Source organism: Heterodontus francisci, chromosome 11, assembly GCF_036365525.1.
Source record: "Heterodontus francisci isolate sHetFra1 chromosome 11, sHetFra1.hap1, whole genome shotgun sequence".
NCBI lineage: Eukaryota > Metazoa > Chordata > Chondrichthyes > Heterodontiformes > Heterodontidae > Heterodontus > Heterodontus francisci.
This window is the reverse complement of record NC_090381.1, coordinates 22,541,747-22,565,099: the sequence shown is the minus strand read 5'-3', so window position 1 is coordinate 22,565,099 and position 23,353 is coordinate 22,541,747. Positions and strand designations below refer to the sequence as shown.

The window sequence follows — 23,353 nt, the reverse complement described above, 5'->3', positions numbered from 1 at the left end:
CAGATCAGTCGCTCACATGTGGATCAGATCAGTCGTCACATGTGGACCAGATCAGTCACTCACCTGTGGACCAGATCAATCACTCACCTGTGGACCAGATCAGTCACTCACATGTGGACCAGATCAGTCACTCACCTGTGGACCAGATCAGTCACTCACATGTGGACCAGATCAGTCACTCACCTGTGGACCAGATCAGTCACTCACATGTGGACCGGATCAGTCACTCACATGTGGGCCAGATCAGTCGCTCACTTGTGGATCAGATCAGTCGTCACCTGTGGACCAGATCAGTCGCTCACCTGTGGACCAGATCAGTCGTCACCTGTGGACCGGATCAGTCACTCACATGTGGGCCAGATCAGTCGCTCACATGTGGATCAGATCAGTCGTCACCTGTGGACCGGATCAGTCACTCACATGTGGGCCAGATCAGTCGCTCACATGTGGACCAGATCAGTACCTCACCTGTGGACCAGATCAGTACCTCACCTGTGGACCAGATCAGTCACTCACATGTGGACCAGATCAGTACCTCACCTGTGGACCAGATCAGTCACTCACATGTGGACCAGATCAGTACCTCACCTGTGGACCAGATCAGTCACTCACATGTGGACCGGATCAGTCGCTCACATGTGGACCGGATCAGTCGCTCACATGTGGACCGGATCAGTCGCTCACCTGTGGACCAGATCAGTCACTCACATGTGGGCCAGATCAGTCGCTCACCTGTGGACCAGATCAGTCACTCACATGTGGGCCAGATCAGTCGCTCACCTGTGGACCAGATCAGTCACTCACATGTGGGCCAGATCAGTCGCTCACCTGTGGACCAGATCAGTCACTCACCTGTGGACCAGATCAGTCACTCACATGTGGGCCAGATCAGTCGCTCACATGTGGACCGGATCAGTCGCTCACTTGTGCACCAGATCAGTCACTCACATGTGGGCCAGATCAGTCGCTCACATGTGGACCGGATCAGTCGCTTACTTGTGCACCAGATCAGTCACTCACATGTGGATCAGATCAGTCACTCACATGTGGACCAGATCAGTCGTCACATGTGGACCAGATCAGTCACTCACCTGTGGACCAGATCAGTCACTCACCTGTGGACCAGATCAGTCACTCACATGTGGGCCAGATCAGTCGCGCACCTGTGGACCGGATCAGTCGCTCACATGTGGATCAGATCAGTCGTCACCTGTGGACCAGATCAGTCGCTCACCTGTGGACCAGATCAGTCACTCACATGTGGGCCAGATCAGTCGCTCACATGTGGATCAGATCAGTCGTCACCTGTGGACCAGATCAGTCGCTCACCTGTGGACCAGATCAGTCGCTCACCTGTGGACCAGATCAGTCACTCACATGTGGACCAGATCAGTCGCTCACCTGTGGACCAGATCAGTCGTCACCTGTGGACCAGATCAGTCGCTCACCTGTGGACCAGATCAGTCACTCACATGTGGACCAGATCAGTCGCTCTCATGTGGACCAGATCAGTCGCTCACCTGTGGACCAGATCAGTCGTCACCTGTGGACCAGATCAGTCACTCACATGTGGACCAGATCAGTCGCTCACCTGTGGACCAGATCAGTCACTCACCTGTGGACCAGATCAGTCACTCACATGTGGACCAGATCAGTCACTCACATGTGGACCAGATCAGTCGTCACCTGTGGACCGGATCAGTCACTCACCTGTGGACCAGATCAGTCGCTCACCTGTGGACCAGATCAGTCACTCACCTGTGGACCAGATCAGTCACTCACCTGTGGACCAGATCAGTCACTCACATGTGGATCAGATCAGTCGCTCACATGTGGATCAGATCAGTCGTCACCTGTGGACCAGATCAGTCACTCACCTGTGGACCAGATCAGTCGCTCACCTGTGGACCAGATCAGTCACTCACATGTGGACCAGATCAGTCGCTCACCTGTGGACCAGATCAGTCACTCACCTGTGGACCAGATCAGTCACTCACATGTGGACCAGATCAGTCACTCACATGTGGACCAGATCAGTCGTCACCTGTGGACCGGATCAGTCACTCACCTGTGGACCGGATCAGTCACTCACATGTGGACCAGATCAGTACCTCACATGTGGACCAGATCAGTCACTCACATGTGGACCGGATCAGTCACTCACATGTGGACCAGATCAGTCGCTCACATGTGGATCAGATCAGTCGTCACCTGTGGACCAGATCAGTCGCTCACCTGTGGACCGGATCAGTCACTCACATGTGGACCAGATCAGTACCTCACATGTGGACCAGATCAGTCACTCACATGTGGACCGGATCAGTCACTCACATGTGGACCGGATCAGTCGCTCACATGTGCACCAGATCAGTCACTCACATGTGGACCAGATCAGTCGCTCACATGTGCACCAGATCAGTCACTCACCTGTGGACCAGATCAGTCACTCACCTGTGGACCAGATCAGTCACTCACATGTGGGCCAGATCAGTCGCTCACCTGTGGACCAGATCAGTCACTCACATGTGGGCCAGATCAGTCGCTCACCTGTGGACCAGATCAGTCACTCACATGTGGGCCAGATCAGTCGCTCACCTGTGGACCAGATCAGTCACTCACATGTGGGCCAGATCAGTCGCTCACCTGTGGACCAGATCAGTCACTCACATGTGGGCCAGATCAGTCGCTCACCTGTGGACCAGATCAGTCCCTCACATGTGGACCAGATCAGTCACTCACATGTGGACCAGATCAGTCACTCACATGTGGGCCAGATCAGTCGCTCACCCGTGGACCAGATCAGTCACTCACATGTGGGCCAGATCAGTCGCTCACCTGTGGACCAGATCAGTCCCTCACATGTGGACCAGATCAGTCACTCACATGTGGACCAGATCAGTCACTCACCTGTGGACCAGATCAGTCACTCACCTGTGCACCAGATCAGTCACTCACATGTGGGCCAGATCAGTCGCTCACATGTGGACCGGATCAGTCGCTTACTTGTGCACCAGATCAGTCACTCACATGTGGGCCAGATCAGTCGCTCACATGTGGACCGGATCAGTCGCTTACTTGTGCACCAGATCAGTCACTCACATGTGGATCAGATCAGTCACTCACATGTGGACCAGATCAGTCGTCACATGTGGACCAGATCAGTCACTCACCTGTGGACCAGATCAGTCACTCACCTGTGGACCGGATCAGTCACTCACATGTGGATCAGATCAGTCACTCACCTGTGGACCAGATCAGTCGCTCACCTGTGGACCAGATCAGTCCCTCACATGTGGACCAGATCAGTCACTCACATGTGGATCAGATCAGTCGTCACCTGTGGACCAGATCAGTCGCTCACCTGTGGACCAGATCAGTCCCTCACATGTGGACCAGATCAGTCACTCACATGTGGACCAGATCAGTCGCTCACATGTGGATCAGATCAGTCGTCACCTGTGGACCAGATCAGTCGCTCACCTGTGGACCGGATCAGTCACTCACATGTGGACCAGATCAGTACCTCACATGTGGACCAGATCAGTCGCTCACATGTGGACCGGATCAGTCGCTCACATGTGGATCAGATCAGTCGTCACCTGTGGACCAGATCAGTCGCTCACCTGTGGACCGGATCAGTCACTCACATGTGGACCAGATCAGTACCTCACATGTGGACCAGATCAGTCACTCACATGTGGACCGGATCAGTCGCTCACATGTGGACCGGATCAGTCGCTCACCTGTGGACCAGATCAGTCACTCACCTGTGGACCAGATCAGTCACTCACCTGTGCACCAGATCAGTCACTCACATGTGGGCCAGATCAGTCGCTCACATGTGGACCGGATCAGTCGCTTACTTGTGCACCAGATCAGTCACTCACATGTGGATCAGATCAGTCACTCACATGTGGACCAGATCAGTCGTCACATGTGGACCAGATCAGTCACTCACCTGTGGACCAGATCAGTCACTCACCTGTGGACCGGATCAGTCACTCACATGTGGACCAGATCAGTCACTCACATCTGGACCAGATCAGTCGCTCTCATGTGGACCAGATCAGTCACTCACATGTGGACCAGATCAGTCACTCACATGTGGACCAGATCAGTCGCTCTCATGTGGACCAGATCAGTCACTCACATGTGGACCAGGTCAGTCGCTCTCATATGGACCAGATCAGTCACTCACATCTGGACCAGATCAGTCGCTCTCATGTGGACCAGATCAGTCACTCACATGTGGACCAGATCAGTCACTCACATGTGGATCAGATCAGTCACTCTCATGTGGACCAGATCAGTCGCTCACATGTGGACCAGATCAGTCACTCACATGTGGACCAGATCAGTCGCTCTCATGTGGACCAGATCAGTCGCTCTCATGTGGACCAGATCAGTCGCTCACATGTGGATCAGATCAGTCGTCACCTGTGGACCAGATCAGTCGCTCACCTGTGGACCAGATCAGTCCCTCACATGTGGACCAGATCAGTCACTCACATGTGGACCAGATCAGTCACTCACATGTGGACCGGATCAGTCGCTCACATGTGGATCAGATCAGTCGTCACCTGTGGACCGGATCAGTCACTCACCTGTGGACCAGATCAGTCACTCACATGTGGGCCAGATCAGTCGCTCACATGTGGATCAGATCAGTCGTCACCTGTGGACCAGATCAGTCGCTCACCTGTGGACCGGATCAGTCACTCACATGTGGACCAGATCAGTACCTCACATGTGGACCAGATCAGTCACTCACATGTGGACCGGATCAGTCGCTCACATGTGGACCGGATCAGTCGCTCACATGTGGACCGGATCAGTCGCTCACCTGTGGACCAGATCAGTCACTCACATGTGGGCCTGATCAGTCGCTCACATGTGGACCGGATCAGTCGCTCACATGTGGACCGGATCAGTCGCTCACCTGTGGACCGGATCAGTCGCTCACATGTGGACCGGATCAGTCGCTCACCTGTGCACCAGATCAGTCGCTCACATGTGGACCAGATCAGTCGCTCACATGTGGACCAGATCAGTCGCTCACATGTGCACCAGATCAGTCACTCATCTGTGGACCAGATCAGTCACTCACCTGTGGACCAGATCAGTCACTCACATGTGGGCCAGATCAGTCGCTCACCTGTGGACCAGATCAGTCACTCACATGTGGGCCAGATCAGTCGCTCACCTGTGGACCAGATCAGTCACTCACATGTGGGCCAGATCAGTCGCTCACCTGTGGACCAGATCAGTCACTCACATGTGGGCCAGATCAGTCGCTCACCTGTGGACCAGATCAGTCACTCACCTGTGGACCAGATCAGTCACTCACATGTGGACCGGATCAGTCGCTCACTTGTGCACCAGATCAGTCACTCACATGTGGGCCAGATCAGTCGCTCACATGTGGACCGGATCAGTCGCTTACTTGTGCACCAGATCAGTCACTCACATGTGGATCAGATCAGTCACTCACATGTGGACCAGATCAGTCGTCACATGTGGACCAGATCAGTCACTCACCTGTGGACCAGATCAGTCACTCACCTGTGGACCAGATCAGTCACTCACATGTGGGCCAGATCAGTCGCTCACCTGTGGACCGGATCAGTCACTCACATGTGGGCCAGATCAGTCGCTCACATGTGGATCAGATCAGTCGTCACCTGTGGACCAGATCAGTCGCTCACCTGTGGACCAGATCAGTCACTCACATGTGGGCCAGATCAGTCGCTCACATGTGGATCAGATCAGTCGTCACCTGTGGACCGGATCAGTCACTCACCTGTTGACCAGATCAGTCACTCACATGTGGGCCAGATCAGTCGCTCACATGTGGATCAGATCAGTCGTCACCTGTGGACCAGATCAGTCGCTCACCTGTGGACCGGATCAGTCACTCACATGTGGACCAGATCAGTACCTCACATGTGGACCAGATCAGTCACTCACATGTGGACCGGATCAGTCGCTCACATGTGGACCGGATCAGTCGCTCACATGTGGACCGGATCAGTCGCTCACATGTGGACCGGATCAGTCGCTCACCTGTGGACCAGATCAGTCACTCACATGTGGGCCAGATCAGTCGCTCACATGTGGACCGGATCAGTCGCTCACATGTGGACCGGATCAGTCGCTCACCTGTGGACCGGATCAGTCGCTCACATGTGGACCGGATCAGTCGCTCACCTGTGGACCAGATCAGTCGCTCACATGTGGACCGGATCAGTCACTCACATGTGGACCAGATCAGTCGCTCACATGTGGACCAGATCAGTCGCTCACATGTGGACCGGATCAGTCACTCACATGTGGACCGGATCAGTCACTCACATGTGGATCAGATCAGTCGTCACCTGTGGACCAGATCAGTCACTCACATGTGGACCAGATCAGTCGTCACATGTGGACCAGATCAGTCACTCACCTGTGGACCGGATCAGTCACTCATATGTGGACCAGATCAGTCGTCACATGTGGACCAGATCAGTCACTCACCTGTGGACCAGATCAGTCACTCACATGTGGACCAGATCAGTCGTCACATGCGGACCAGATCAGTCGCTCACCTGTGGACCAGATCAGTCACTCACATGTGGACCAGATCAGTCGTCACATGTGGACCAGATCAGTCGCTCACCTGTGGACCGGATCAGTCACTCACATATGGACCAGATCAGTCACTCACATGTGGACCGGATCAGTCGCTCACATGTGGACCAGATCAGTCACTCACATGTCGACCGGATCAGTCGCTCACATGTTCACCAGATCAGTCACTCACATGTGGACCGGATCAGTCGCTCACCTGTGCACCAGATCAGTCACTCACATGTGGACCAGATCAGTCACTCACCTGTGGACCAGATCAGTCGCTCACCTGTGCACCAGATCAGTCACTCACATGTGGACCAGATCAGTCGCTCACATGTGGACCGGATCAGTCACTCACATGTGGACCGGATCAGTCACTCACATGTGGACCAGATCAGTCGCTCACATGTGGACCAGATCATTCGCTCACATGTGGACCGGATCAGTCACTCACATGTGGACCGGATCAGTCACTCACATGTGGTCCGGATCAGTCACTCACATGTGGTCCGGATCAGTCGCTCACCTGTGGACCAGATCAGCCTCTCACCTGTGGACCAGAGCAGTTACTCACCTGTGGACCGGATCAGTCGCTCACATGTGGTCCGGATCAGTCGCTCACCTGTGGACCAGATCAGCCTCTCACCTGTGGACCAGAGCAGTTACTCACATGTGGTCCATATCACTCGCTCACCTGTGGACCAGAGCAGTTACTCACCTGTGGACCAGATCAGTCGCTCACATGTGGACCGGATCAGTCGCTCACCTGTGGACCAGATCAGTTACTCACCTGTGGGTAATGGAAAACTACATCTGCTTTGAGGTCTCTGCCGGGAAAGACATTGAGCCACAGCTTTCTCATGAACAGTACCTTGTATACCACAGAGACAGAGGTGCCTATAAAATGGGAACAAAACAAATTGTTACTGCAGAGAAGAAAATTGCATCTTTATAAATGATGGGGTAAGTTCGATTGCACACTTACCACCTTTCATTGGCTTTTCTTTTTTCACCCAGTCAGTCACATGTCTCACATAATCAAAGAAAAAATCTCCTTCAGGGAAGCTGATCACCTAGAAGCACAAGAGACAGAAATCCAGATCTTGAGGATCTCACAGAGCAACTGAATTACTGAAACAGAGAAGCTGTGGAGAACTCCCAACAATTCACATGTAAATATAAAGATAATCACTGATACACATACACAGAAATTGCCATGAGAGGCAATAAATCAATCAATCACTACCAGGTGGAGATAATCAATGACTGCCAGGTGGAGATAATCAATCACTGCCAGGTGGAGATAATCAATCACTGCCAGGTGGAGATAATCAATGACTACCAGTTGGAGATATTCAATCACTACAAGGTGGAGATAATCAATCACTACGAGGTGGAGATAATCAATGACTACCAGCTGTAGACAATCACTCACAGGTGGAGATAATCCGTCACTACCAGTTGGAGATAATCAATCACTACAAGGTGGAGATAATCAATCACTACGAGGTGGAGATAATCAATGACAACCAGGTGGAGATGATCAATCACTGCCAGGTGGAGATAATCAATGACTACCAGGTGGAGATAATCAATGACAACCAGGTGGAGATGATCAATCACTGCCAGGTGGAGATAATCAATGACTGCCAGGTGGAGGTAATCAATCACTACCAGGTGGAGATAATTAGTCACTGCCAGGTGGAGATAATCAATGTCTACCAGGTGGAGATAATCAATGACTACCAGGTGGAGATAATCAGTCACTGCCAGGTGGAGATAATCAATGAACACCAGACGGAGATAATCAATGAACACCAGACGGAGATGATCAATAACTGGCAGGTGGAGATAATCAATCAGTCCCAGGTGGAGATAACCAATCACTGCCAGATGGAGATAATCAATGACTACCAGCTGCAGACAATCAATCACTCGCAGGTGGAGATAATCAACGACTGCAAGGAGTAGAAAATCAATGACAACCAGGTGGAGATAATCAGTCTCTACCAGGTGGAGATAATCAATGACCACCAGGTGGAGATGATCAATCACTGGCATGTGCAGATAATCAATGACTACTAGGTGGAGAGAATCAATAACTGCCAGGTGGAGATAATCAAAAACTACCAGGTGGAGATAATCAATGGCTACCAGGTGGAGATAATCAAAGACTGCCAGGTGGAGATAATCAAAGACTGCCAGGTGGAGGTAATCAAAGACTGCCAGGTGTAGGTAATCAAAGACTACCAGGTGGAGATAATCAAAGACTGCCAGGTGGAGGTAATCAACGGCTACCAGGTGGAGATAATCATAGACTACATGGTGGAGATAATCAAAGACTACCAGGTGGAGATAATCAAAGACTGCCAGGTGGAGGTAATCAACGGCTGCCAGGTGGAGATAATCATAGACTACATGGTGGAGATAATCAAAGACTGCCAGGTGGAGGTAATCAAAGACTGCCAGGTGGAGATAATCAAAGACTGCCAGGTGGAGGTAATCAAAGACTGCCAGGTGTAGGTAATCAAAGACTGCCAGGTGGAGATAATCAAAGACTGCCAGGTGGAGGTAATCAATGACTATCAGGTGGAGATAATCAAAGACTGCCAGGTGTAGGTAATCAAAGACTACCAGGTGGAGATAATCAAAGACTGCCAGGTGGAGGTAATCAAAGACTACCAGGTGGAGATAATCAAAGACTGCCAGGTGGAGGTAATCAAAGACTGCCAGGTGGAGATAATCAAAGACTGCCAGGTGGAGGTAATCAAACACTACCTGGTGGAGATAATCAATGACTATCAGGTGGAGATAATCAAAGACTGCCAGGTGGAGATAATCAAAGACTACCAGGTGGAGATAATCAAAGACTACCAGGTGGAAGTAATCAAAGACTGCCAGGTGGAGATAATCAAAGATTACCTGGTGGAGGTAATCAAAGACTACCAGGTGGAGATAATCAAAGACTGCCAGGTGGAGGTAATCAAAGACTGCCAGGTGGAGATAATCAAAGACTACCTGGTGGAGGTAATCAAAGACTGCCAGGTGGAGATAATCAAAGACTGCCAGGTGGAGATAATCAAAGACTACCTGGTGGAGGTAATCAAAGACTACCAGGTGGAGATAATCAAAGACTGCCAGGTGGAGATAATCAAAGACTACCTGGTGGAGATAATCAAAGACTACCTGGTGGAGGTAATCAAAGACTGCCAGGTGGAGATAATCAAAGACTGCCAGGTGGAGGTAATCAAAGACTGCAAGGTGGAGGTAATCAATGACTATCAGGTGGAGATAATCAAAGACTACCCGGTGGAGGTAATCAAAGACTACCAGGTGGAGATAATCAATGACTATCAGGTGGAGATAATCAAAGACTGCCAGGTGGAGATAATCAAAGACTGCCAGGTGGAGGTAATCAATGAATATCAGGTGGAGATAATCAAAGACTGCCAGGTGTAGGTAATCAAAGACTACCAGGTGGAGATAATCAAAGACTGCCAGGTGGAGGTAATCAAAGACTACCAGGTGGAGATAATCAAAGACTGCCAGGTGGAGGTAATCAAAGACTGCCAGTTGGAGGTAATCAAAGACTACCAGGTGGAGATAATCAATGACTATCAGGTGGAGATAATCAAAGACTGCCAGGTGGAGATACTCAATGACTATCAGGTGGAGATAATCAAAGACTGCCAGGTGGAGATAATCAAAGACTGCCAGGTGTAGGTAATCAAAGACTACCAGGTGGAGATAATCAAAGACTGCCAGGTGGAGGTAATCAATGACTATCAGGTGGAGATAATCAAAGACTGCCAGGTGGAGATTATCAAAGACTGCCAGGTGGAGGTAATCAAAGACTGCCCGGTGGAGATAATCAAAGACTGCCAGGTGGAGATAATCAAAGACTGCCAGGTGGAGGTAATCAAAGACTACCCGGTGGAGGTAATCAATGACTATCAGGTGGAGATAATCAAAGACTGCCAGGTGGAGATTATCAAAGACTACCAGGTGGAGGTAATCAATGACTATCAGGTGGAGATAATCAAAGACTGCCAGGTGGAGATAATCAAAGACTGCCAGGTGGAGGTAATCAAAGACTACCCGGTGGAGGTAATCAAAGACTGCCAGGTGGAGGTAATCAATGACTATCAGGTGGAGATAATCAAAGACTGCCAGGTGGAGATTATCAAAGACTGCCAGGTGGAGGTAATCAATGACTATCAGGTGGAGATAATCAAAGACTGCCAGGTGGAGATTATCAAAGATTGCCAGGTGGAGGTAATCAAAGACTGCCAGGTGGAGATAATCAAAGACTACCCGGTGGAGGTAATCAAAGACTACCAGGTGGAGGTAATCAATGACTATCAGGTGGAGATAATCAAAGACTGCCAGGTGGAGAAAATCAAAGACTGCCAGGTGGAGGTAATCAAAGACTACCCGGTGGAGGTAATCAAAGACTACCAGGTGGAGGTAATCAAAGACTACCAGGTGGAGATAATCAAAGACTACCAGGTGGAGATAATCAATGACTATCAGGTGGAGATAATCAAAGACTGCCAGGTGGAGATAATCAAAGACTGCCAGGTGTAGGTAATCAAAGACTACCAGGTGGAGATAATCAAAGACTGCCAGGTGGAGGTAATCAATGACTATCAGGTGGAGATAATCAAAGACTGCCAGGTGGAGATTATCAAAGACTGCCAGGTGGAGATAATCAAAGACTACCCGGTGGAGGTAATCAAAGACTACCAGGTGGAGGTAATCAATGACTATCAGGTGGAGATAATCAAAGACTGCCAGGTGGAGATAATCAAAGACTGCCAGGTGGAGGTAATCAAAGACTACCAGGTGGAGATAATCAATGACTATCAGGTGGAGATAATCAAAGACTGCCAGGTGGAGATAATCAAAGACTGCCAGGTGGAGGTAATCAATGACTATCAGGTGGAGATAATCAAAGACTGCCAGGTGTAGGTAATCAAAGACTACCAGGTGGAGATAATCAAAGACTGCCAGGTGGAGGTAATCAATGACTATCAGGTGGAGATAATCAAAGACTGCCAGGTGTAGGTAATCAAAGACTACCAGGTGGAGATAATCAATGACTATCAGGTGGAGATAATCAAAGACTGCCAGGTGGAGGTAATCAATGACTATCAGGTGGAGATAATCAAAGACTGCCAGGTGTAGGTAATCAAAGACTACCAGGTGGAGATAATCAAAGACTACCCGGTGGAGGTAATCAATGACTACCAGGTGGAGGTAATCAATGACTATCAGGTGGAGATAATCAAAGACTGCCAGGTGGAGATAATCAAAGACTGCCAGGTGGAGGTAATCAATGACTATCAGGTGGAGATAATCAAAGACTGCCAGGTGTAGGTAATCAAAGACTACCAGGTGGAGATAATCAAAGACTGCCTGGTGGAGATAATCAAAGACTGCCGGGTGGAGATAATCAAAGACTACCAGGTGGAGATAATCAAAGACTACCTGGTGGAGATAATCAAAGACTGCCAGGTGGAGGTAATCAAAGACTGCCAGGTGGAGGTAATCAAAGACTGCCAGGTGGAGGTAATCAAAGACTGCCAGGTGGAGGTAATCAAAGACTATCAGGTGGAGATAATCAAAGACTGCCAGGTGTAGGTAATCAAAGACTACCAGGTGGAGATAATCAAAGACTGCCAGGTGGAGGTAATCAAAGACTACCAGGTGGAGATAATCAAAGACTGCCAGGTGGAGGTAATCAAAGACTGCCAGGTGGAGATAATCAAAGACTGCCAGGTGGAGGTAATCAAACACTACCTGGTGGAGATAATCAATGACTATCAGGTGGAGATAATCAAAGACTGCCAGGTGGAGATAATCAAAGACTGCCAGGTGGAGGTAATCAAAGACTGCCAGGTGTAGGTAATCAAAGACTGCCAGGTGGAGATAATCAAAGACTGCCGGGTGGAGATAATCAAAGACTGCCAGGTGGAGGTAATCAATGACTATCAGGTGGAGATAATCAAAGACTGCCAGGTGTAGGTAATCAAAGACTACCAGGTGGAGATAATCAAAGACTGCCAGGTGGAGGTAATCAAAGACTGCCAGGTGGAGATAATCAAAGACTGCCAGGTGGAGGTAATCAAAGACTGCCAGGTGGAGGTAATCAAAGACTATCAGGTGGAGATAATCAAAGACTGCCAGGTGTAGGTAATCAAAGACTACCAGGTGGAGGTAATCAAAGACTACCAGGTGGAGGTAATCAAAGACTACCAGGTGGAGATAATCAAAGACTGCCAGGTGTAGGTAATCAAAGACTACCAGGTGGAGATAATCAAAGTCTGCCAGGTGGAGATAATCAAAGACTACCAGGTGGAGATAATCAAAGACTGCCAGGTGGAGATAATCAAAGACTACCAGGTGGAGATAATCAAAGACTACCAGGTGGAGATAATCAAAGACTGCCAGGTGGAGATAATCAAAGACTACCTGGTGGAGATAATCAAAGACTGCCAGGTGTAGGTAATCAAAGACTACCAGGTGGAGATAATCAAAGACTGCCAGGTGGAGGTAATCAAAGACTGCCAGGTGGAGATAATCAAAGACTGCCAGGTGGAGGTAATCAAAGACTGCCAGGTGGAGGTAATCAAAGACTATCAGGTGGAGATAATCAAAGACTGCCAGGTGTAGGTAATCAAAGACTACCAGGTGGAGGTAATCAAAGACTACCAGGTGGAGGTAATCAAAGACTACCAGGTGGAGATAATCAAAGACTGCCAGGTGTAGGTAATCAAAGACTACCAGGTGGAGATAATCAAAGACTACCAGGTGGAGATAATCAAAGACTGCCAGGTGGAGATAATCAAAAACTACCAGGTGGAGATAATCAAAGACTGCCAGGTGGAGATAATCAAAGACTACCAGGTGGAGATAATCAAAGACTGCCAGGTGGAGATAATCAAAGTCTGCCAGGTGGAGATAATCAAAGACTACCAGGTGGAGATAATCAAAGACTGCCAGGTGGAGGTAATCAAAGACTACCAGGTGGAGATAATCAAAGACTGCCAGGTGTAGGTAATCAAAGACTACCAGGTGGAGATAATCAAAGTCTGCCAGGTGGAGATAATCAAAGACTACCAGGTGGAGATAATCAAAGACTGCCAGGTGGAGGTAATCAAAGACTGCCAGGTGGAGGTAATCAAAGACTGCCAGGTGGAGATAATCAAAGACTGCCGGGTGGAGATAATCAAAGACTGCCAGGTGGAGATAATCAAAGACTACCAGGTGGAGATAATCAAAGACTGCCAGGTGGAGATAATCAAAGACTGCCAGGTGGAGATAATCAAAGACTACCAGGTGGAGATAATCAAAGACTGCCAGGTGGAGATAATCAAAGTCTGCCAGGTGGAGATAATCAAAGACTACCAGGTGGAGATAATCAAAGACTGCCAGGTGGAGGTAATCAAAGACTACCAGGTGGAGATAATCAAAGACTGCCAGGTGTAGGTAATCAAAGACTACCAGGTGGAGATAATCAAAGTCTGCCAGGTGGAGATAATCAAAGACTACCAGGTGGAGATAATCAAAGACTGCCAGGTGGAGGTAATCAAAGACTGCCAGGTGGAGGTAATCAAAGACTGCCAGGTGGAGATAATCAAAGACTGCCGGGTGGAGATAATCAAAGACTGCCAGGTGGAGGTAATCAATGACTATCAGGTGGAGATAATCAAAGACTGCCAGGTGTAGGTAATCAAAGACTACCAGGTGGAGATAATCAAAGACTGCCAGGTGGAGGTAATCAAAGACTGCCAGGTGGAGATAATCAAAGACTGCCAGGTGGAGGTAATCAAAGACTGCCAGGTGGAGGTAATCAAAGACTATCAGGTGGAGATAATCAAAGACTGCCAGGTGTAGGTAATCAAAGACTACCAGGTGGAGATAATCAAAGACTGCCAGGTGGAGGTAATCAAAGACTACCAGGTGGAGATAATCAAAGACTGCCAGGTGGAGGTAATCAAAGACTGCCAGGTGGAGATAATCAAAGACTGCCAGGTGGAGGTAATCAAACACTACCTGGTGGAGATAATCAATGACTATCAGGTGGAGATAATCAAAGACTGCCAGGTGGAGATAATCAAAGACTACCAGGTGGAGATAATCAAAGACTACCAGGTGGAAGTAATCAAAGACTGCCAGGTGGAGGTAATCAAAGACTACCAGGTGGAGATAATCAAAGACTGCCAGGTGGAGGTAATCAAAGACTGCCAGGTGGAGATAATCAAAGACTACCTGGTGGAGGTAATCAAAGACTACCAGGTGGAGATAATCAAAGACTGCCAGGTGGAGGTAATCAAAGACTGCCAGGTGGAGATAATCAAAGACTACCTGGTGGAGGTAATCAAAGACTGCCAGGTGGAGATAATCAAAGACTGCCAGGTGGAGATAATCAAAGACTACCTGGTGGAGGTAATCAAAGACTACCAGGTGGAGATAATCAAAGACTGCCAGGTGGAGATAATCAAAGACTACCTGGTGGAGATAATCAAAGACTACCTGGTGGAGGTAATCAAAGACTGCCAGGTGGAGATAATCAAAGACTGCCAGGTGGAGGTAATCAAAGACTGCCAGGTGGAGGTAATCAATGACTATCAGGTGGAGATAATGAAAGACTGCCAGGTGCAGGTAATCAAAGACTACCAGGTGGAGATAATCAAAGACTGCCAGGTGGAGGTAATCAAAGACTACCAGGTGGAGATAATCAAAGACTGCCAGGTGGAGGTAATCAAAGACTGCCAGGTGGAGATAATCAAAGACTACCCGGTGGAGGTAATCAAAGACTACCAGGTGGAGATAATCAATGACTATCAGGTGGAGATAATCAAAGACTGCCAGGTGGAGATAATCAAAGACTGCCAGGTGGAGGTAATCAATGAATATCAGGTGGAGATAATCAAAGACTGCCAGGTGGAGGTAATCAAAGACTACCAGGTGGAGATAATCAAAGACTGCCAGGTGGAGGTAATCAAAGACTACCAGGTGGAGATAATCAAAGACTGCCAGGTGGAGGTAATCAAAGACTGCCAGGTGGAGGTAATCAAAGACTACCAGGTGGAGATAATCAAAGACTACCAGGTGGAGATAATCAATGACTATCAGGTGGAGATAATCAAAGACTGCCAGGTGGAGATAATCAAAGACTGCCAGGTGTAGGTAATCAAAGACTACCAGGTGGAGATAATCAAAGACTGCCAGGTGGAGGTAATCAATGACTATCAGGTGGAGATAATCAAAGACTGCCAGGTGGACATTATCAAAGACTGCCAGGTGGAGGTAATCAAAGACTGCCAGGTGGAGATAATCAAAGACTACCCGGTGGAGGTAATCAAAGACTACCAGTTGGAGATAATCAAAGACTGCCAGGTGGAGGTAATCAATGACTATCAGGTGGAGATAATCAAAGACTGCCAGGTGTAGGTAATCAAAGACTACCAGGTGGAGATAATTAAAGACTGCCAGGTGGAGGTAATCAAAGACTGCCAGGTGGAGGTAATCAAAGACTACCAGGTGGAGATAATCAAAGACTACCAGGTGGAGATAATCAAAGACTGCCAGGTGGAGGTAATCAAAGACTGCCAGGTGGAGGTAATCAAAGACTACCAGGTGGAGATAATCAAAGACTACCAGGTGGAGATAATCAAAGACTGCCAGGTGGAGGTAATCAATGACTATCAGGTGGAGATAATCAAAGACTGCCAGGTGTAGGTAATCAAAGACTACCAGGTGGAGATAATCAAAGACTGCCAGGTGGAGGTAATCAAAGACTACCAGGTGGAGATAATCAAAGACTGCCGGGTGGAGATAATCAAAGACTGCCAGGTGGAGGTAATCAATGACTATCAGGTGGAGATAATCAAAGACTGCCAGGTGTAGGTAATCAAAGACTACCAGGTGGAGATAATCAAAGACTGCCAGGTGGAGGTAATCAAAGACTGCCAGGTGGAGATAATCAAAGACTGCCAGGTGGAGGTAATCAAAGACTGCCAGGTGGAGGTAATCAAAGACTATCAGGTGGAGATAATCAAAGACTGCCAGGTGTAGGTAATCAAAGACTACCAGGTGGAGATAATCAAAGACTGCCAGGTGGAGGTAATCAAAGACTACCAGGTGGAGATAATCAAAGACTGCCAGGTGTAGGTAATCAAAGACTACCAGGTGGAGATAATCAAAGACTGCCAGGTGGAGGTAATCAATGACTATCAGGTGGAGGTAATCAATGACTATCAGGTGGAGATAATCAAAGACTACCCGGTGGAGGTAATCAAAGACTACCAGGTGGAGATAATCAATGACTATCAGGTGGAGATAATCAAAGACTGCCAGGTGGAGATAATCAAAGACTGCCAGGTGGAGGTAATCAATGAATATCAGGTGGAGATAATCAAAGACTGCCAGGTGTAGGTAATCAAAGACTACCAGGTGGAGATAATCAAAGACTGCCAGGTGGAGGTAATCAAAGACTACCAGGTGGAGATAATCAAAGACTGCCAGGTGGAGGTAATCAAAGACTGCCAGGTGGAGGTAATCAAAGACTACCAGGTGGAGATAATCAATGACTATCAGGTGGAGATAATCAAAGACTGCCAGGTGGAGATAATCAATGACTATCAGGTGGAGATAATCAAAGACTGCCAGGTGGAGATAATCAAAGACTGCCAGGTGTAGGTAATCAAAGACTACCAGGTGGAGATAATCAAAGACTGCCAGGTGGAGGTAATCAATGACTATCAGGTGGAGATAATCAAAGACTGCCAGGTGGAGATTATCAAAGACTGCCAGGTGGAGGTAATCAAAGACTGCCCGGTGGAGATAATCAAAGACTGCCAGGTGGAGATAATCAAAGACTGCCAGGTGGAGGTAATCAAAGACTACCCGGTGGAGGTAATCAAAGACTACCAGGTGGAGGTAATCAATGACTATCAGGTGGAGATAATCAAAGACTGCCAGGTGGAGATTATCAAAGACTACAAGGTGGAGGTAATCAATGACTATCAGGTGGAGATAATCAAAGACTGCCAGGTGGAGGTAATCAAAGACTGCCAGGTGGAGGTAATCAAAGACTATCAGGTGGAGATAATCAAAGACTGCCAGGTGGAGATAATCAAAGACTGCCAGGTGGAGATAATCAAAGACTGCGAGGTGGAGATAATCAAAGACTGCCAGGTGGAGGTAATCAAAGACTACCAGGTGGAGGTAATCAAAGACTGCCAGGTGGAGATAATCAAAGACTACCCGGTGGAGGTAATCAAAGACTACCAGGTGGAGATAATCAATGACTATCAGGTGGAGATAATCAAAGACTGCCAGGTGGAGATAATCAAAGACTGCCAGGTGGAGGTAATCAATGAATATCAGGTGGAGATAATCAAAGACTGCCAGGTGGAGGTAATCAAAGACTACCAGGTGGAGATAATCAAAGACTGCCAGGTGGAGGTAATCAAAGACTACCAGGTGGAGATAATCAAAGACTGCCAGGTGGAGGTAATCAAAGACTGCCAGGTGGAGGTAATCAAAGACTACCAGGTGGAGATAATCAAAGACTACCAGGTGGAGATATTCAATGACTATCAGGTGGAGATAATCAAAGACTGCCAGGTGGAGATAATCAAAGACTGCCAGGTGTAGGTAATCAAAGACTACCAGGTGGAGATAATCAAAGACTGCCAGGTGGAGGTAATCAATGACTATCAGGTGGAGATAATCAAAGACTGCCAGGTGGACATTATCAAAGACTGCCAGGTGGAGGTAATCAAAGACTGCCAGGTGGAGATAATCAAAGACTACCCGGTGGAGGTAATCAAAGACTGCCAGGTGGAGGTAATCAATGACTATCAGGTGGAGATAATCAAAGACTGCCAGGTGTAGGTAATCAAAGACTACCAGGTGGAGATAATCAAAGACTGCCAGGTGGAGGTAATCAAAGACTGCCAGGTGGAGGTAATCAAAGACTACCAGGTGGAGATAATCAAAGACTACCAGGTGGAGATAATCAAAGACTGCCAGGTGGAGGTAATCAAAGACTGCCAGGTGGAGGTAATCAAAGACTACCAGGTGGAGATAATCAAAGACTACCAGGTGGAGATAATCAAAGACTGCCAGGTGGAGGTAATCAATGACTATCAGGTGGAGATAATCAAAGACTGCCAGGTGTAGGTAATCAAAGACTACCAGGTGGAGATAATCAAAGACTGCCAGGTGGAGGTAATCAAAGACTACCAGGTGGAGATAATCAAAGACTGCCGGGTGGAGATAATCAAAGACTGCCAGGTGGAGGTAATCAATGACTATCAGGTGGAGATAATCAAAGACTGCCAGGTGTAGGTAATCAAAGACTACCAGGTGGAGATAATCAAAGACTGCCAGGTGGAGGTAATCAAAGACTGCCAGGTGGAGATAATCAAAGACTGCCAGGTGGAGGTAATCAAAGACTGCCAGGTGGAGGTAATCAAAGACTATCAGGTGGAGATAATCAAAGACTGCCAGGTGTAGGTAATCAAAGACTACCAGGTGGAGATAATCAAAGACTGCCAGGTGGAGGTAATCAAAGACTACCAGGTGGAGATAATCAAAGACTGCCAGGTGTAGGTAATCAAAGACTACCAGGTGGAGATAATCAAAGACTGCCAGGTGGAGGTAATCAATGACTATCAGGTGGAGGTAATCAATGACTATCAGGTGGAGATAATCAAAGACTACCCGGTGGAGGTAATCAAAGACTACCAGGTGGAGATAATCAATGACTATCAGGTGGAGATAATCAAAGACTGCCAGGTGGAGATAATCAAAGACTGCCAGGTGGAGGTAATCAATGAATATCAGGTGGAGATAATCAAAGACTGCCAGGTGTAGGTAATCAAAGACTACCAGGTGGAGATAATCAAAGACTGCCAGGTGGAGGTAATCAAAGACTACCAGGTGGAGATAATCAAAGACTGCCAGGTGGAGGTAATCAAAGACTGCCAGGTGGAGGTAATCAAAGACTACCAGGTGGAGATAATCAATGACTATCAGGTGGAGATAATCAAAGACTGCCAGGTGGAGATAATCAATGACTATCAGGTGGAGATAATCAAAGACTGCCAGGTGGAGATAATCAAAGACTGCCAGGTGTAGGTAATCAAAGACTACCAGGTGGAGATAATCAAAGACTGCCAGGTGGAGGTAATCAATGACTATCAGGTGGAGATAATCAAAGACTGCCAGGTGGAGATTATCAAAGACTGCCAGGTGGAGGTAATCAAAGACTGCCAGGTGGAGATAATCAAAGACTGCCAGGTGGAGGTAATCAAAGACTACCCGGTGGAGGTGATCAAAGACTACCAGGTGGAGGTAATCAATGACTATCAGGTGGAGATAATCAAAGACTGCCAGGTGGAGATTATCAAAGACTACAAGGTGGAGGTAATCAATGACTATCAGGTGGAGATAATCAAAGACTGCCAGGTGGAGATAATCAAAGACTGCCAGGTGGAGGTAATCAAAGACTACCCGGTGGAGGTAATCAAAGACTGCCAGGTGGAGGTAATCAATGACTATCAGGTGGAGATAATCAAAGACTGCCAGGTGGAGATTATCAAAGACTGCCAGGTGGAGGTAATCAATGACTATCAGGTGGAGATAATCAAAGACTGCCAGGTGGAGATTATCAAAGATTGCCAGGTGGAGGTAATCAAAGACTGCCAGGTGGAGATAATCAAAGACTACCCGGTGGAGGTAATCAAAGACTACCAGGTGGAGGTAATCAATGACTATCAGGTGGAGATAATCAAAGACTGCCAGGTGGAGATAATCAAAGACTGCCAGGTGGAGGTAATCAAAGACTACCCGGTGGAGGTAATCAAAGACTACCAGGTGGAGGTAATCAAAGACTACCAGGTGGAGATAATCAAAGACTACCAGGTGGAGATAATCAATGACTATCAGGTGGAGATAATCAAAGACTGCCAGGTGGAGATAATCAAAGACTGCCAGGTGTAGGTAATCAAAGACTACCAGGTGGAGATAATCAAAGACTGCCAGGTGGAGGTAATCAATGACTATCAGGTGGAGATAATCAAAGACTGCCAGGTGGAGATTATCAAAGACTGCCAGGTGGAGATAATCAAAGACTACCCGGTGGAGGTAATCAAAGACTACCAGGTGGAGGTAATCAATGACTATCAGGTGGAGATAATCAAAGACTGCCAGGTGGAGATAATCAAAGACTGCCAGGTGGAGGTAATCAAAGACTACCAGGTGGAGATAATCAATGACTATCAGGTGGAGATAATCAAAGACTGCCAGGTGGAGATAATCAAAGACTGCCAGGTGGAGGTAATCAATGACTATCAGGTGGAGATAATCAAAGACTGCCAGGTGTAGGTAATCAAAGACTACCAGGTGGAGATAATCAAAGACTGCCAGGTGGAGGTAATCAATGACTATCAGGTGGAGATAATCAAAGACTGCCAGGTGTAGGTAATCAAAGACTACCAGGTGGAGATAATCAATGACTATCAGGTGGAGATAATCAAAGACTGCCAGGTGGAGGTAATCAATGACTATCAGGTGGAGATAATCAAAGACTGCCAGGTGTAGGTAATCAAAGACTACCAGGTGGAGATAATCAAAGACTACCCGGTGGAGGTAATCAATGACTACCAGGTGGAGGTAATCAATGACTATCAGGTGGAGATAATCAAAGACTGCCAGGTGGAGATAATCAAAGACTGCCAGGTGGAGGTAATCAATGACTATCAGGTGGAGATAATCAAAGACTGCCAGGTGTAGGTAATCAAAGACTACCAGGTGGAGATAATCAAAGACTGCCTGGTGGAGATAATCAAAGACTGCCGGGTGGAGATAATCAAAGACTACCAGGTGGAGATAATCAAAGACTACCTGGTGGAGATAATCAAAGACTGCCAGGTGGAGGTAATCAAAGACTGCCAGGTGGAGGTAATCAAAGACTGCCAGGTGGAGGTAATCAAAGACTGCCAGGTGGAGGTAATCAAAGACTATCAGGTGGAGATAATCAAAGACTGCCAGGTGTAGGTAATCAAAGACTACCAGGTGGAGATAATCAAAGACTGCCAGGTGGAGGTAATCAAAGACTACCAGGTGGAGATAATCAAAGACTGCCAGGTGGAGGTAATCAAAGACTGCCAGGTGGAGATAATCAAAGACTGCCAGGTGGAGGTAATCAAACACTACCTGGTGGAGATAATCAATGACTATCAGGTGGAGATAATCAAAGACTGCCATGTGGAGATAATCAAAGACTGCCAGGTGGAGGTAATCAAAGACTGCCAGGTGGAGGTAATCAAAGACTGCCAGGTGGAGATAATCAAAGACTGCCGGGTGGAGATAATCAAAGACTGCCAGGTGGAGGTAATCAATGACTATCAGGTGGAGATAATCAAAGACTGCCAGGTGTAGGTAATCAAAGACTACCAGGTGGAGATAATCAAAGACTGCCAGGTGGAGGTAATCAAAGACTGCCAGGTGGAGATAATCAAAGACTGCCAGGTGGAGGTAATCAAAGACTGCCAGGTGGAGGTAATCAAAGACTATCAGGTGGAGATAATCAAAGACTGCCAGGTGTAGGGAATCAAAGACTACCAGGTGGAGGTAATCAAAGACTACCAGGTGGAGGTAATCAAAGACTACCAGGTGGAGATAATCAAAGACTGCCAGGTGTAGGTAATCAAAGACTACCAGGTGGAGATAATCAAAGTCTGCCAGGTGGAGATAATCAAAGACTACCAGGTGGAGATAATCAAAGACTGCCAGGTGGAGATAATCAAAGACTACCAGGTGGAGATAATCAAAGACTACCAGGTGGAGATAATCAAAGACTGCCAGGTGGAGATAATCAAAGACTGCCAGGTGGAGATAATCAAAGACTGCCAGGTGGAGATAATCAAAGACTACCTGGTGGAGATAATCAAAGACTGCCAGGTGTAGGTAATCAAAGACTACCAGGTGGAGATAATCAAAGACTGCCAGGTGGAGGTAATCAAAGACTGCCAGGTGGAGATAATCAAAGACTGCCAGGTGGAGGTAATCAAAGACTGCCAGGTGGAGGTAATCAAAGACTATCAGGTGGAGATAATCAAAGACTGCCAGGTGTAGGTAATCAAAGACTACCAGGTGGAGGTAATCAAGGACTACCAGGTGGAGGTAATCAAAGACTACCAGGTGGAGATAATCAAAGACTGCCAGGTGTAGGTAATCAAAGACTACCAGGTGGAGATAATCAAAGTCTGCCAGGTGGAGATAATCAAAGACTACCAGGTGGAGATAATCAAAGACTGCCAGGTGGAGATAATCAAAGTCTGCCAGGTGGAGATAATCAAAGACTACCAGGTGGAGATAATCAAAGACTGCCAGGTGGAGGTAATCAAAGACTACCAGGTGGAGATAATCAAAGACTGCCAGGTGTAGGTAATCAAAGACTACCAGGTGGAGATAATCAAAGTCTGCCAGGTGGAGATAATCAAAGACTACCAGGTGGAGATAATCAAAGACTGCCAGGTGGAGGTAATCAAAGACTGCCAGGTGGAGGTAATCAAAGACTGCCAGGTGGAGATAATCAAAGACTGCCGGGTGGAGATAATCAAAGACTGCCAGGTGGAGGTAATCAATGACTATCAGGTGGAGATAATCAAAGACTGCCAGGTGTAGGTAATCAAAGACTACCAGGTGGAGATAATCAAAG

At 47.7% G+C, this 23,353-nt stretch overlaps 1 protein-coding gene across 1 annotated transcript in view; it reads right to left on the bottom strand.

Annotated features, from left to right (window-relative positions):
• LOC137375134 (unconventional myosin-VIIa-like) overlaps positions 1-23,353 on the bottom strand; it is a 348,920-nt gene that overhangs the window by 49,418 nt on the left and 276,149 nt on the right. Inside the window, exons 42-43 of the mRNA XM_068041805.1 lie at positions 7,598-7,685; positions 7,403-7,509 (exon numbers count right to left, since the gene is read on the bottom strand). Of these exons, the coding sequence (XP_067897906.1) occupies positions 7,403-7,509; positions 7,598-7,685 (195 nt within the window). The remainder of the gene's footprint in view (positions 1-7,402; positions 7,510-7,597; positions 7,686-23,353) is intronic.